This window comes from Pipistrellus kuhlii, unplaced genomic scaffold, assembly GCF_014108245.1.
Source record: "Pipistrellus kuhlii isolate mPipKuh1 unplaced genomic scaffold, mPipKuh1.p scaffold_m20_p_7, whole genome shotgun sequence".
Lineage (NCBI taxonomy): Eukaryota > Metazoa > Chordata > Mammalia > Chiroptera > Vespertilionidae > Pipistrellus > Pipistrellus kuhlii.
Window position 1 is genome coordinate 14343341 of NW_023425573.1, and position 15272 is coordinate 14358612.

Consider the following 15272-nt stretch of genomic DNA (forward strand, 5'->3'; position numbering starts at 1 on the left):
TGAGGCGATGGGAGGCTGGGAGGCCCCTGACGGGCAGGCCCGGGTGTGTGTGTGTGTGTGTGTGTGTGTGTGGCAGGGTGAGGGGGCAGCAGTGAGATGCATCATTCTAACTGGGCTCACCCTCTGGGCAGCATGACCTTCCGGACTCTCCAGGCCTGCAAGCGCCTCTCCCGGCCCCTCCCTGCCTCACAGTGTGAATACCCTCCCCTGTCACAGCTCCATGTCCTGCTGCTCCCGCTGTAGCCACTCTTTCCAGAAATAGTGGTGTCGCCTCTGCTTGTCTGCTGCTCCTACCTGCTCGTGTGGATGAGCTGTGGGCATCACAGAGCTCATGGCCCCACTCTCCCGTGGCTGCCCTGACCCAGGCCTCTCCGAAGCCTGTGCAGGAGGCTGCTGCCCCAGAGGGAGCCCAGGGGCACCCAGATCCCAAGTCCAGAGGCAGCAAGAGACGGAGCAGGGTGCAGCAGGAGCAGGGTGCAGCGGGAGCAGGGTGCAGAGGGAGCAGGGTGCAGTGGGAGCAGGGTGCAGAGGGAGCAGGGTGCAGAGGGAGCAGGGTGCAGCGGGAGCAGGGTGCAGAGGGAGCAGGGTGCAGCGGGAGCAGGGTGCAGCGGGAGCAGGGTGCAGTGGGAGCAGGGTGCAGAGGGAGCAGGGTGCAGAGGGAGCAGGGTGCAGCGGGAGCAGGGTGCAGAGGGAGCAGGGTGCAGAGGGAGCAGGGTGCAGAGGGAGCAGGGTGCAGTGGGAGCAGGGTGCAGTGGGAGCAGGGTGCAGCGGGAGCAGGGTGTAGGGGGACACGGTGCAGGGGGACAGGGTGCAGCAGGAGTGAATTGCAGGCAAACATACCCACAGAATTCTTCACAGAAATGTTAAGCCTGGCCTCGTGTGGCTCAGTGGTTAGCATCAACTTATGAACCAGGAGGTCACAGTTCAATTCCTGGTCGGGGCACATGCCCGGGTTGCAGACTCGATCCCCAGTGGGAGATGTATAGGAAGCAGCCAATCGATGATTCTCTCTCATCATTGATTGTTTTCTCTCTCTCTCCCTTCCTCTCTTATTTATTTTTTTTGGGGGGGGGCTTTAAAATGTGTATTAAGGGTTATTTTTTCCCCTCTGAATTTTATGCAGTAGCCAAATTAGTTAAAATATAATTATTTAAAGATTTGGACAAGTTCATCTGTCTATTCGTCGTTTGTTTTTTGTTTGTTCTTGCGGTCTTTTTGGCTTTTAATTTTAGGAGTTGCTACATAACAACCAAGCCTTTTCATCGCCTCCTCATGTTAAGTCTTTTTTTTTTTTTTAATATATTTTATTGATTCTTTACAGAGAGGAAGGGAGAGGGACAGAGAGTTAGAAACATCGATGAGAGAGAAACATTGATCAGCTGCCTCCTGCACCCCTTCCCCCCCACACACACTGGGGATGTGCCCGAAGGTATTTGCCCTTGACCGGAATCAAACCTGGGATCCTTCAGTCTGCAGGCCAACGCCCTACCCACTGAGCCAAACCGGTCAGGGCCCTCATGTTAAGTCTTAATTTCCTTTTCTACCCTGAGCTCAGCAATCAGGAACCTACAGAATTTTTCATGTATTACCAGGAGCTGACTTGCTCTTTGCCTATGCGGTTATAGGGTTGGTATTCAGTGAGGCTGTTTTAGGGCCGCGTGTGTTCGGTCCTCTGAAGGATGCTCCATAACCCAGCAGTGACATGGCTCACGGTAGCGTTTCCCGTCCTAATGCCGTTTCTCTCCTTCCCCACCTTGCTTGTTCTCGCACACAGGGCTACGGGGGAGCAAAGCTCAGCTCGTTGTCTCTTGGCCAAGGCCAAGGGCCCATAGCGATGAGGATGTTAGAGAAAGCCGTCAAGGAGGGGACATGGGTGGTTCTTCAGAACTGCCACCTGGCCACCTCTTGGATGCCGATGCTTGAGAAAGTTTGCGAGGTAAGAGGTGCCGGTTCATCTTCCTGGTTGCGTTCCCTCGATATAATCAGCGCTGTACGTACCATGGCAGCCGTCCCTTCTATCCTATAACTTGGAGGGTCGAGGGGGAGTAAGTGCTGGGCCACGGGGGTGGAGGTGGGGGGCTGGCCTCGGGAGCCGCAGGACCAAGAAGCAGGGACAGTCAGGCCTCGCTGAGTCCCTCCTCACAGGAGCCAGGCTCATCGGGGGAGGGGTGTGTGTGAGGTGGGGGCGCGGCCTGGAAGAGGCGGGCGATCCACAGGGCAGACAGAACCTGCCCGCTTTTCACAGCCCCGGGCTGAGCCCCCAGAGGAGGCTCTGAGGTGACCTCCACGTGGCCCCCCTAGACTAACGCACGCCAGGATACAGCTTTTCTTTCATCCCTCCTCACCCACGTGGCTGGTGATCTGCCACCTCGGGGCTAAGGCCAAAGGGCCTCCTCCCACGCCCTCGGCACTGGTCCCGGACTCCCCTCTTTTCCAGAGAGTGCGCCCCTTGGTCCAGCCAGTAACAGAACAGAAAGGAAGCGTGTCCTCTCGTTACCCAGCCCCTCCTCACTCAGCCTCCCGCCTCAGCAGCCACGGCGATGCCATGGCCGGCACTATGCAGCCCCCACTGACCGGCAGGCCCCGGGCGTCCCTCCTGACCCTCCCCCCCCAACCCCCCCTTCCACTGGGTGCTCACATTGCTTTGCTGAGGGAGGTTTGCAAATTTAAAACCAGACCACATGCCCTGGCTGGCTTGGCTCAGTGAATGGAGCGTCGGCCTGCGGACTGAAGGGTCCTGGGTTGATTCCGGTCAAGGGCATGCGCCTTGGTTGCAGGCACATCTCCAGTAGGAGGTGTGCAAGAGGCAGCTGATCGATGTTTCTCTCTCATAGATGTTTCTGACTCTCTATCCCTCTCCCTTCCTCTCTGTAGAGAAATCAATAAAAATATATATAGATATTTTAAAAACAGACCCCACCAACAGGACAAGGCAGCCAGAGCGGGGCCAAGTAGGGAGAGGGAAGGGCCGTGGCCATCATCCCTGTTCCCACAGCCGCAGGACAGGGCTGGGGTCTGCAGGCTGCAGGCTGCCTCGCCTCTGAAGCAAGCAGCTCCTAGAACTGTGCTGCCTGCTCTAGATCCATCCGTTCTCCCCCCTTCCCGAATGCTCTCCCCCGCGTGGTGTAACACGGACCGATCTGCAGTGCAGTGCGTGTCCTCAGTACAAATAAAACGGATTGTCCTCTACCCGGCTCCGAGGCAGAGAACCCTTCTGTCCATGTTGCATCAGCATCGAGAAAGTCACCTTCCCGGGGATGGTGTGGCCTTCACCGCGGCCCGTTGTGACAGATGCTGCCCTCTGTCCGCCTCCCGGCCCCGTGTTTAACGGGGTCAGCCTGCTGTGCCGGGGCGCGTCCGGTCTCGTTGACGGGGCTCTGTTTTGTTGATGCTTCCCCCCCTCCCAGCCCCCCCACCCCCCACCAGCCACGTGATCCAGAGAGTTCTCCTTGATCTGATTTGTGCTTCTGTATCCGACTCCTGTTCCCGCAGGAGCTGAGCCCCGAGACCACTCACCCCGACTTCCGCATGTGGCTGACCAGCTACCCGTCCCCCAACTTCCCCGTGGCCGTCCTGCAGAACGGGGTGAAGATGACCAACGAGGCCCCCAAAGGTCTCCGGGCCAACATCATCCGCTCCTACCTCATGGACCCCATCTCGGACCCCGAGTTCTTCAACAGCTGCAAGAAGCTTGTGAGTGACCCCAAGTCTGGCTGCCCCCTCCCCGGGGGGTGGAGTGGGGGGCGGACGCCCGCGCCCAGGACAACTCCACCCTAACCCCATAACCAGCCTCCCTCCCGCACGCAGCACCCTGGGCTTTGACTACTGGTTATTGACTGTGCTGAAGTCAATCTTATTAATGTTTCATTTTAACTTTACTGCCGGCCCCGCCCCTGCTCAGCTGGGGTCTTGGGGGGCGTCCTTAATAACCAGCCTTCCATTCAGCCAGCCAGTGTTCCCAGCAGGGATCCGCGAGGTTGGAGCATCTTGTTTCAGGATATTAACCGGGCCATTAGCCGGCTGGAGCCCTATCTTTAAATTAAAATATAAAAACGTCTCCTCCGTGTGTGGCTTTGCCCCATGGATGGGGCTCAGAGGCTCTCAGCCTCGGGGCAGGCGGGGGCCGCCCGCCGCGCTCCTGATTAGAACCCCGGGGGGGTGTCCGTGGCCGTCCTTGTCTCCCTGGGTCCCCGGAATTAAAAACGGAAGAGCCTCCTTAGAAGGCAGGCTGTGAACCCGGCCAGTTTCTGCTGTTAAAAAGCTCACCATCTTGATGCCAGAATGTGTTTTAAGGCTGCATCAAGAGGAAGCATTAAAGAATAAAGAAGTGCTTTCATTAAGCTGAAGTCCTGGGTGCTGAAAAAGAGGCATGGATGTCTGAAACGAAGTCAGCCCTTCTCCCGGCCTCTGAGACCCGGTCCGGCTAATTGTCGCGTTGACGGGCCCTGCAGCGCAGGTCACCCCAGGTCGGTGCATGCCAGCCGGTCAGAGCCTGTGTGCAAAACCGTCCTCCCTTCAGTCTCCATCAACGGTCTCTCCAGGGCAGTGGTTGGCAAACTCATTAGTCCACAGAGCCAAATATCAACAGCACAACGGCTGACATTTCTTTTTGAGAGCCACATTTTTTAAACTTAAACTTCTTCTAACGCCTGAAACATGTCCTCAGCCTTCCTTTGATGGCACGACGTTTCTTCCTTTTTTAAAAATATATTTTTCCTCAACTCCCTCCGCTTTGCCTCTAAGGTGAACCAGTGTGTTATTGGTACTGCCCAGGCCAACAGAAAATGAAGACAGATCCACATCTTCTAGGGGTGGATGATTTATTGGGGTAGGTGTGGTGCCCCATGTTACCCAGGCCTATCAAATAAAGAAAAGTTTTCTGTGTAAAAATAAATAAATAAATAAAATAAATAAAAATATATTTTTATTGATTGCAGAGAGGAAGGGAGAGGGAAAGAGAGAGAGGAACATCCGTGATGAGCAAGGATCATGGATGGGCCTCCTCCTGCATGCCCCCTGCTGGGGACCAAGATCGCAGCCTGGACATGGGCCCAGATGGAAATCGGACCCTGACCGCCTGGTTCATAGGTCCATGCTCAGCCGGGGAGCCAGTGGCAGGATGACATTGGCCTTCCTGAAGAACCGGTCTGAAGGGTGGTCAGTACGATGCAAAGGGAGAGGAGAGGAATGAGTTTCCTTCTCCTTCCAGGTGGAGTTCAAGAAGCTGCTCTACGGCCTCTGCTTCTTCCACGCTCTGGTGCAGGAGCGGCGGAAGTTCGGGCCCCTGGGCTGGAACATTCCTTACGAGTTCAACGAGACGGACCTGCGGATCAGCGTGCAGCAGCTGCACATGTTCCTGAACCAGTACGAGGTACCGGCCGGCCCGGCGGGTGTCTGCTTTCCGCCCCTGGGGGGGTGAGAGCGGCCAGCAGGGTGCAGGGGCTTCTGATGCAGTCCTGCTCCGGTGGGGGGTGAGGGGGGTGGGGAGACAGCAGGACCCTCCCGGCAGCTCAGTGAGCAGTGCTTCAGCAGGAGGCCGTGAGGGCGCCCGTTTGTCTGTTAGGGACTGTATTTTATCGTTGATGTTGACGCATACACACACTCGGGAATCTGAAAAGTGATTGTACTTGTTTTGAAAAAGATTTGAGAATATCATAAATTAGAAGCCAACTGGTCCCGTCTGTTCCGGAACATGACTTCGTGTGTAGAGAAATGTCCTTGTGCCACAGAGGCGGGCACTTGAGACCTAAAGAATAAGGAGGAGGTTTTCAGGCACGTGCTATGAAGAAGCAACAATAAAATGGCAAATGCTGTGTGCGGATAGCAAACGATTATATTGTACATCTGCAACTACTTAATGGTAATCTCAACTATATCTCAATTTTTTTAAAAAAATGCCCACCTGTGGAAAGGTTTGGCTAACTGTAGTGATTTGGAACTGTCCTGTGGCCCATGCTAATGGATTTGGGAGTTTATTGCATGGCTGTTGGTGTGGTTTTAAGAGAATATTTGCATTTTAGAACAAAAGGCCAGTTTCACATCAGATGAGTTGAATTGGGTCCCAGTTGTACCAAAGAACAGAGTCTCCTAATTTCCAACTCCAGACTCAGTGAATCCCCCTCTGTGGCCAATGCTGCCCGCTCTTCCCTGACACCATTATTTCTCTTGAGGAGACTCCCTGAGTGGAATTGCTGGAATGCAGGAGTCATGCACTTGAACTTGTGACAGCTAACTAATGACAGGAAGGATATGTTAAGCATAAAAATGACCCAAAGAATCATAAAGTAAAAGATTGCTGGGTTTCAGGAGAAAATACTTTAAAACTTTGCCATATTAAAATGCCACAAACAAGTTAAACATCATCCAAATAAAAGACAAATGAAAATTGGATAAAATGTTTAAAATGTATCTGACAAAGGTGATTTGGTATCTTTATAAAGAGCTTTAAAAAATAGGAGGGGGGAAAAATGGATAATCATTCAGACTAGAAAAACGCCTAAAAGAATAGAGTAGGTAATTTTACAAAATAATAAATACAAATGGTAAACATTTTTAAACGTCAATATAAAAAAATAAACTTAAAAACTACAAATAATGTCATCATTTGTCAATATATTTTCCTAAATGGCAGTACTCAATTTTGTCGAGAGCGCTAAGAAATAGGATTCTCTCTGCTGCTGGGTGTACAAGTATTTGTGCTCCGTTTAAAAGAAATTGTGATATGAAAAGTTGATCCTGTTGCATGCATAAACTTTTAAAAATTCTGTACACAAGAGACTATAATAAAAAAAAGCAAGCTAACAGAAAAATATCTGTATAAATTTGATAAATAAATGTCAATTTATAAAACAGCTTATACAAATCAAGTAAAATTATCAAAACTTTAATTGAAAAATGAGTGGTAGGCTCATTCGAAGAAGCACAAATGTTATTAAGCATATGAAAAAATTATGAGCCTCACTAGTTTCTAGAGATGCAAATTATGACAATATTAATTATCTTTGGCTTATCAAATTACAAAAGATTTTTGAACTGAGTTTTACAACTGCTACAGCCTGTCAGAAGAGAAATTTGGTGACACTAACCACCTGCTTTTTATAAGCTCCTTTCCTTGACGTCGTAGTGATTTCCTTTTCGGAAATCTAGACGACCGGATCCTTAGAAATGTGTATTTACTGGAAAAGGATTTGAAGCAGTAGATAATTAAGAGCAACTGAAGTGTTCAGTATTAGAGACAGTTATTAAAATAGTATTCTCAAAGAGTATTTTGTAAAATGGTACAAGATTCTCATGAGTTCATACAATATACAAGGTATATTGTATAGAGAGTGTGATTCAAATTGTCAAAATATATCTATAATAATAAAAGCGTAATATGCAAATTGACCAAACGACCAACAGCAGAACAACCGTCTGTCTGGAGGACGGTCCCAAAGACCACGCTTGTGACACCCGCTGGTGCCAGGCCAGCCAGGGCGGGTGTGACGCTATTGGTCAGGGGGCCCGGCCGCACCCCACAATCGCCCCCACAGAAGGAGACCCAGGCCACCCTTGGGAGCCATCAATGGGCCGGGAGAGGCTCCGCAATCCATCGCCCCAAAGAGAGAGGCCCCGGCCACCCAGCTGATTGTGCCGAGGCAGGTAGGTGGGCGGGGCCTCCCTCTACAAGGTGATCAACATTTTCATGCACATTTACTGATTTTTCTTTCATCTCTGACACTTGTATTATAGAGAAAGGGCAAATAGCAATATTAAAATATTTCCTCTAGTTAATTCCCTTTCAATGTGCACCGGGCCACTGGTATGGCTATAAGAAGGAAATGAACACTGATTATCTCTGAATGCCGCTGGATTTGTCTGCATGTCGCTCAGCTTTGAGAGCTTTCCAAGGATGGGCTTCTGGTCGTTTCACCGTGTGCCTGGAATTCACTGTGGGCCCTTAGCGCTGGGTGAGCAGTGAGTTCACGGCTACGAGAGGAGGTCTGTTCTCTGCACTCACTGCGTGGGGACAAACCAGAGGAGAGAGGACCGGGTTGTGGGGGGTCGGGGGGGGGACACAGTTAGCAGGGGAGGATGTAAAGGGGCACTGTGTTCACGCCAGCCTGCGGTAAGAGGTTTTGGTCAGGTGGACCGGCTAGGAGCACCATGCTGTGGACTGTGTGGCTGGTGACCCGCTGAGGACCTGAGCTCTTCCTTCCAGGAGCTGCCCTACGACGCCCTGCGGTACATGACGGGCGAGTGCAACTACGGCGGCCGGGTGACGGACGACTGGGACCGCCGCACGCTGCGCAGCATCCTCAACAAGTTCTTCTGCGCCGAGCTGGTGGAGGACCCGGGCTACAAGTTCGACTCGAGCGGCATCTATTTTGTGCCCCCTACCGGCGATGTAAGTACCTACGTCTTTCTGGGAAAGGCAAAGCGGTAAACACGGAAGTGGTCTGAGATGGAGGAGGATTTTTCCAGAAGTCTTGTTTTCTGTTAAACCTTGTGTGAGCTCCCTTCGGTGTCATTAGGACAAAGCACCCCCTGGCGCAGACACGGGGTGGTGGTGTGAGGGGAGCAGAAACGTCCCGAAGCCAAGAAGACTTCCGCGGTGACCTGAGGCTCCATTAGCGTGAATGCAGTCCTTTGAGTAAAAAGCCATTGTCCCCAGTTAAAAAGAGAACACACATGTAAGGAGGTAAAAGTAGTCTATGTGTATAGAAGCCTAAGCGACCGTTATGGCTGGTCACTATGATGTGTACTGACCACCAGGGGGCAGATGCTCAATGCAGGAGCTGCCCCCTGGTGGTCAGTGCACTCCCACCTCCAACCTCCCGTAGTAAACCAATCTCCTGCGATCCCTCTCCCCGGGCGGCTGGCTGGCCAGCTGGCCAGCCCCAGTGGTCCCAATGGGAACTGGTCAAGATGGCCCAGGCCAAGGGACCTTATCCGTGCACAAATTCGTGCACCAGGCCTCTAGTATGAACAATAAGAGTTAATATTTATGTCATGCTTACTTATTTACATAGTGGTTACAGGTCATGATCTCACCAGAACAGCTGATTGACATTGGTATTACTAGTCTATCCCTGTCATTGATTGGGTGGAGCAAGTCAACATGGAGAATCATGGGTAACAAGCTCTCCAGTAATGGGATGGCAAAGGACCCATATTGAAAACCATCAATGAACAACCCCCCCCCCCCAATCAATATATATGTGTTTGTATATGATCATATGAACATCAAGAAATATATGGGGTTTTGGTAGAAGTCCAAGTAAATAACTAGAAAATGTGAGTGCACCTGCATAAACACATATACAACGTTAATGATGGTGGTTATCTCAGGACAATAAATTGTCTGGTTATTTTCATTTTTCTGAACTTATCACAGTAGATTTATCACAGTAAGAGTACTGAGAAAAAGTCAGAGGAAAGCCTAAATAAATTTACGGTGATCAAAATTAAGAACAGTCACCAGCAAAATGCAGCACAGAAAGATTTTTCTGGGAGAAATTTCTAAGTGAAGTGGCCCGGACATTCCCCTCTCTGTTTTAAAATTCATTCCAATTGAATGATATAGTTTCTTTTTTTTCTCTCTAAATGTGTTCTTTTCTTCTTCTTCTTCTTCTTCTTCTTCTTCTTCTTCTTCTTCTTCTTCTTCTTCTTCCTCTTCCTCTTCCTCTTCCTCTTCCTCTTCCTCTTCTTTCTCTTCTTTTTTTTTAAACCTGGGCTGCTGAGGCAGGAAGAAAAGGGAAGCATTCAGTGTTTGCTCTCACAGGCTCAGCCACTCAGTACTCTGAGTGTTGGAATCATCTCTTTTCAGTGGGAAGGCTCTGCAGGATGATTGCTTTCTAACCTCTCACCCCCTGTGGTTCCTCTCCGCAGCACAAGAGCTACATCAATTACACGCAGACCCTGCCGCTGACCCCAGCACCAGAAATCTTTGGGATGAATGCCAACGCGGATATCACCAAAGATCAGTCCGAAACGCAGCAGCTCTTCGATAACATTCTCCTCACGCAGGTGTGTGACTGCGCAGCGCTGGCCCTCAGGATGGACCGTGTGAGCCCGGCAGGGGCCCGCACACACAGTTCTGTCTGACGGTGGAAAAGAAAAATATGTACACAGGCTTTCAGCATGGGTTTAAGCAAAGTACACAAGTTGTATGGGGTGTTCTTCACCCATCTGTTAGGAGGTGTTGGCGTGACATCCTTTGAGTCTCTCTGAGTATTGTCTGATAGCATTCTGCTGGTAGAATTCCACTTCCCTTTTTTTTTTTCTTCTTTTTTTTTTTTTTTTTCATAAACCATGCCCAAATTCTCCTTGAGAGGAAGAAGAATCTCAAAGCTATTTGGAAAGCAGCTGATACCAGGATCCATCTAGAATTTTGCCTGTTTTATTTTCTAGTCTCTTACTAGTTCACTAGCAACTTTTGAAATGACTTATTTTTTTAATCAAATATTCCATAATGTGTAATCTAGCTTACATAGAAACAGTATCTTTCACATTGGCATTTTATCACATTATATAATATTTAAAGAATATAATTGTACCTGGCCGGCATGGCTCAGTGATTGAACCAGGAGGTCGCGGTTTGATTCCCGGGTTGTGGGCTTGACCCCAGGATGGAGCTCGAGGAGGCAGCCGATCAATGATTCTTCCTCATCATTGATGTTTCTATTTCTCTCTCCTTCTACCTTCCTCTCTGACATCAATAAAAGTATAGATTAAAAAAAAATAATGCAATTGCAATAGCAAGTACAAAGTGGGAAAATGAAGTTGAGGAGAAAAGCACAGTAACTCTTGGGAACTAAGCGGCCCCCCTGGTGAGAGCATGGAGGTGAGGGCGGTCAGAGTTCACTGCCAAGGCACAGAGTTCAGCGCGGCCCGGGCGTGAGCCCACTTGTTCGAAGGGTCAACATCTAATCTCGCTCGTCTGTGAGGTTCTTCTCTGTGCTGTTCTCCCTTCAGGTGCACTCAGTTGTTGGTGGTGGTTTTTCATTTTTGAAAGCACGTTAGTCCACATTAGCAGGAGTTTCCTTAGAGACTGAATGGAATTTTAAGAAGTTAAGGGAGATCGCTTGCCAGCATCACATAGAACCGTGCACCGAGATTCCCGTCAGGATACATGCCTGGTTTGGGCCAGCTCCCCAGTGAGGGGTGTGCAGGAGGCTTTCTCCCTCACCGACGTTTCTATCGCTTTCTCTCCCTCCCCCCACCCCTTCCTCTCTTTTTAAAAGGCAATAAAAAACATATAAAAATGAGTTAAGGATGATTATTCAGTCCAGCAAATTGTTTCTCAAGATGAAGTCTATCTGACCTTTTTTCTTTGTGTGGAAGGATCTCTAGTGGTGATGGCGGTTAGTATGTCAGAGTGCTCACTGCCTGCACTGTCCTTGCAAAATCCTGTGAAGTGGAAGCCCACTACTCGTGTTTCACAGGAGTAAAATAGACACAGAGAGATTCAGTAGCTTACCCAGTACAAGTTCAAGTTCAAGCCAGGACTCAACGCCATGCAGTCTGACTCCCACCAGGTTGGCTCTAGAATCCGTGTTCTGATCCTCTTCGCCAGTGTTTCACAAACTTTTGACATATGTGTACCCCTTTTATAATTTTCGTAACGCTGAGTACCCCTCATACTCATGAGAATGTAGAATTAGGCGCAGCTAAGTATGGTGCAGTGCATATCCCCACCAAACTCCGGTGCAACACCTACCCCCACCAAACTCTTCCCATACCCCTGGGGGTACACATACCACACTTTGGGAAACACTGCTCTATGCTATACTGCCTTTTTGGTTCTAAAAATGTGGTAAGATTTGGATGACGTAACCAGAAATGATGGTGCTGGGGTGGGCGGGAGAGGAAAGAAGGAAGGAAGGAAGGAAGGAAGGAAGGAAGGAAGGAAGGAAGGAAGGAAGGAAGGAAATCAGATATTACTTTCCAAACATAGCACCCAATTATGTAATTTTGGATTGTGAGAAATAGGTAGACAGAAATGTTTGTGTTATTGAAATATTTTTCTTACATTTTTGAAGGGCTATTGGCCAGGAATTTGTTTTCTGTTTTTGTTTGTTTCCTTAGGTTTTTGTTCGTTTGTTTGCTTCTTTTTTGGTTGAAGCACAGCTCTTGTTAGAAAATAGGCATGTTTTGACCCTAGCTGGTCCGACTCAGTGGATAGAGTGTCGGACTACAGACAGAAGGGTTCTGAGTTCGATTCCAGTCAAGGGCACATGCCTGGGTTGCAAGCTCGAACCCCAGTGGGGGGCATGCAGGTGGCAGCTGATCAATGATTCCCTCTGATCATTTATGTTTCTCTCTCTCTCTCTCCCTGTCCCTTCCTCTCTGAAATCAGTGAAGAAATATATTTAAAAAGACACCCTGGAGCTGCACTTCCTCTTCCTTGTCTCCAGTGTGGTCACCTGCTTCAAGGGGAAAACCCTCTCCCTGCCCTGGGTGACCAGTGGGCAGCAGAGTTATGGGCAAATACATTGTGCAGCGAGCTTTCTCAAAGCAAGACCCCACTTCCTCCCGCTGCGTTTTAACACCCCCACCCCCCACCCGTGGCCACGCCACCGATGTAGATGGTTTTCCTCCCCCTCGGCAGCACCTGCTCCACCGCCACCAGGTGGCCCAGTGGGTAGCGCGCCCCCTTCCCCAGGCCCTCTGAGCCTCTGCTCACTGGGCATGTCCTCCTTCCTCCTGGCTAACTCTTGTCATCCCCTGAAACGGCCAGCCCATGCCTATTACCATCGCTGCCACCCACCTGGTGTGGAGGAGGATCGCCGATGATGGCACAGCCGGGGGGCGCCCCTGGCTCTCCCCCGGGTCCCGGGTTCCCCAGCCCGGTCTCCGCCTCCCTCCGCGGGGGCCTCTGGCTTACAGCGTGGGTTCTCCCAGTCTCGTTCTGCAGAAGCCGGCGCCAAGTCCTCCGAGGACGTGGTGAACGACGTGGCCGGCGACATTCTGGGGAAGCTGCCCAACAACTTCGACATTGAGGCCGCGATGAGGCGGTACCCGACCACGTACACCCAGAGCATGAACACCGTGCTGGTCCAGGAGATGGGCCGCTTCAACAAGCTGCTGCAGACCATCCGGGACTCATGCATCAACATTCAGAAGGCCATCAAGGTGAGGGAGGCGCTGGGAGCCCCCATGCCCGCACCCGGTTTCTGAACCTGCCCCCTAAACGCTCCCGCTAGTGGCTGTCTTCATAGCAAACCTGCAGGGTTGGTCCTGGCTGGTGTGGCTCAGTGGGTAGGGCGTCAGCCTGTGGACAGAAGGGTCCTGGGTTTCGATTCCTGGTCAAGGGCACTTGCCCAGGTTGTGAGCTTGATCCCCAGTGGGGGGCATACAGGAGGCAGCCAATCAATGATTCTCTCTTATCGTTGATGTTTCTATCCCTCCCTCCCGCCTGCCCTCTCCTTTCCTCTCTGAAATCAATGCATATATCCACATGTGAAAAAGAGGAAGGAAGAGGAGTGTGGTGGGCTGGCTGTGGAGTGATCTCCCGGGCTGACTGTGGGGGGTGTCTGGACCGGGTCCTTCCATTTCCTCCCGCCTCCAGCGCCCGGGACCTCACATCCAGCAAACACCATCCCCTGGTTCCCATCTCACTGGGTGTTGGCGCCAATAGTTGGGGCCTTAATTGCCAGGGTTCTTTCCCAGCCTTTCAAAGGGCTCAGCGTTCTGGAGAAAGGGCTGCGCGTAGATGACTAAGGAGTCCGTGGGTGAAAGATACTTTTGAGAGGCACTGGGGGTCAGAGGAGCTTCCGCTGAAGGAGCTAGAAGGCTCTCCTCCTTGACCAAGGACCCGTGCTTTTATTAAACACAGTTTGTCCCAAGGCGAGGTTGAGATATACACTTCAAAGGGCACGCTACCAAAGGGTTTACAGAGATTGTCAGTTTGGGGAATAGTCTACAGCTGTTCAGGTGTGTGGCCAACAGGGGGCAATAACGTGCCCTGAGCTGTCTGGCAGTTAACCATCATCCTATTGAGGTTTGGGGGAAGTGCCCTTTAGCTGTTTCCAGCAGATAAACTCCCTGTGACTCCACCCGGCTGAGCTCCCCAAGCTTCGCCAGCCTTTTGGTGAAACTTGTAATTACAGCGTGCTGGAAGTGGTTCTCCGCAAGTGGGGCCATCACGACTCCCTGGGCCGAGCCCCGCACTCCGGGGACTTCTTCGCTCTCTCTCCAGGTTCCATTGGAGCCAGGGGGTGTGCAGTTTTGTGGGAGTAGCCCTAGGAGTCGGTTTTTAAAATCAGGTTTCAACCCTCTTCCTCCTCTGGACCCACCTCCCCTCCTGGAGGCTGCCCAGGGCAGCACCCTGAGTGTTTGGGGCGTCCCTGGATGGGTACCTGGCTGACCCCCCTGAGGGCCGGGTTTCTCCTGACCAGGAAGCAGATTGCCAGTGGGTCCTGTACTCCTTAGAACCACGAGGTGGACACCCGCAGCTAATGCTGTGTTTCATGTCCATTGCACGTGAATTAAAGTGTTTCCGTTAACATCTGGCGAGGTGGACATTTTTCATGGGGATAGGTCAACGACTCTAGGACTTTACTTGTGATTAAAAGAAAATACCTATCCTAAGAAACTAGAAACACCAATCAAAAAGGATATATGCACCCCTATGTTCATAACAGCACAGTTTACAATAGTAGGATTTGGAAACAGCTTAGGTGCCCGTCAGCAGATGATTGGATCAGAAAACTATGGTACCTCTACTAGGGGTGTCAAACTCAATCAGAGAAGGGGCCAAAATCTAAAATCCAGCCTAAATCTCGGGCCGAATGGTTTACTGAACAGTCATAAACTGTCATTGTGATGGAAACGCAGCGGAGTGCAGTGATGACAGCGCGGTGCGGGCCACATTGCAAGGCCTGGCGGGACGGATTTGGCCCGCGGGCCTTGTGTTTGACACATGTGCTCTACACAATGGAATACTATGCTGCCATAAAAAAGAAGGAATTCTCATCATTTGCAGCAACCTGGATGGAATTGGAGAACATTATGCTGAGTGAAATAACCCAGTCAATGAAAGAAAAACACCACATGATCTCACTCATTTATGGATAATAAGGAGCATTGTGAACTGATGAACCAAAAGATAGATACAGAGACAGTAAAGCAACAAGCAGATTGTCAAATTACAGCGGGGAGGGGAGGGAGATATGGGGGAGATAAGAGATCAACCGAAGGACTTGTATGCATGCATATATAAGTACAACCAATGGACATAAAACTCTGGGGAGGGAGGGCATGTATGGGGGGCGGGCAATGGTAAGATA

The 15272-nt window shown here is 50.6% G+C and overlaps 1 protein-coding gene across 1 annotated transcript in view; it reads left to right on the top strand.

The window, feature by feature from the left end:
• DNAH7 (dynein axonemal heavy chain 7) overlaps nucleotides 1–15272 on the top strand; it is a 155275-nt gene that overhangs the window by 131061 nt on the left and 8942 nt on the right. Inside the window, exons 56-61 of the mRNA XM_036422091.2 lie at nucleotides 1775–1936; nucleotides 3493–3693; nucleotides 5210–5371; nucleotides 8201–8386; nucleotides 9871–10008; nucleotides 12886–13116. Of these exons, the coding sequence (XP_036277984.1) occupies nucleotides 1775–1936; nucleotides 3493–3693; nucleotides 5210–5371; nucleotides 8201–8386; nucleotides 9871–10008; nucleotides 12886–13116 (1080 nt within the window). The remainder of the gene's footprint in view (nucleotides 1–1774; nucleotides 1937–3492; nucleotides 3694–5209; nucleotides 5372–8200; nucleotides 8387–9870; nucleotides 10009–12885; nucleotides 13117–15272) is intronic.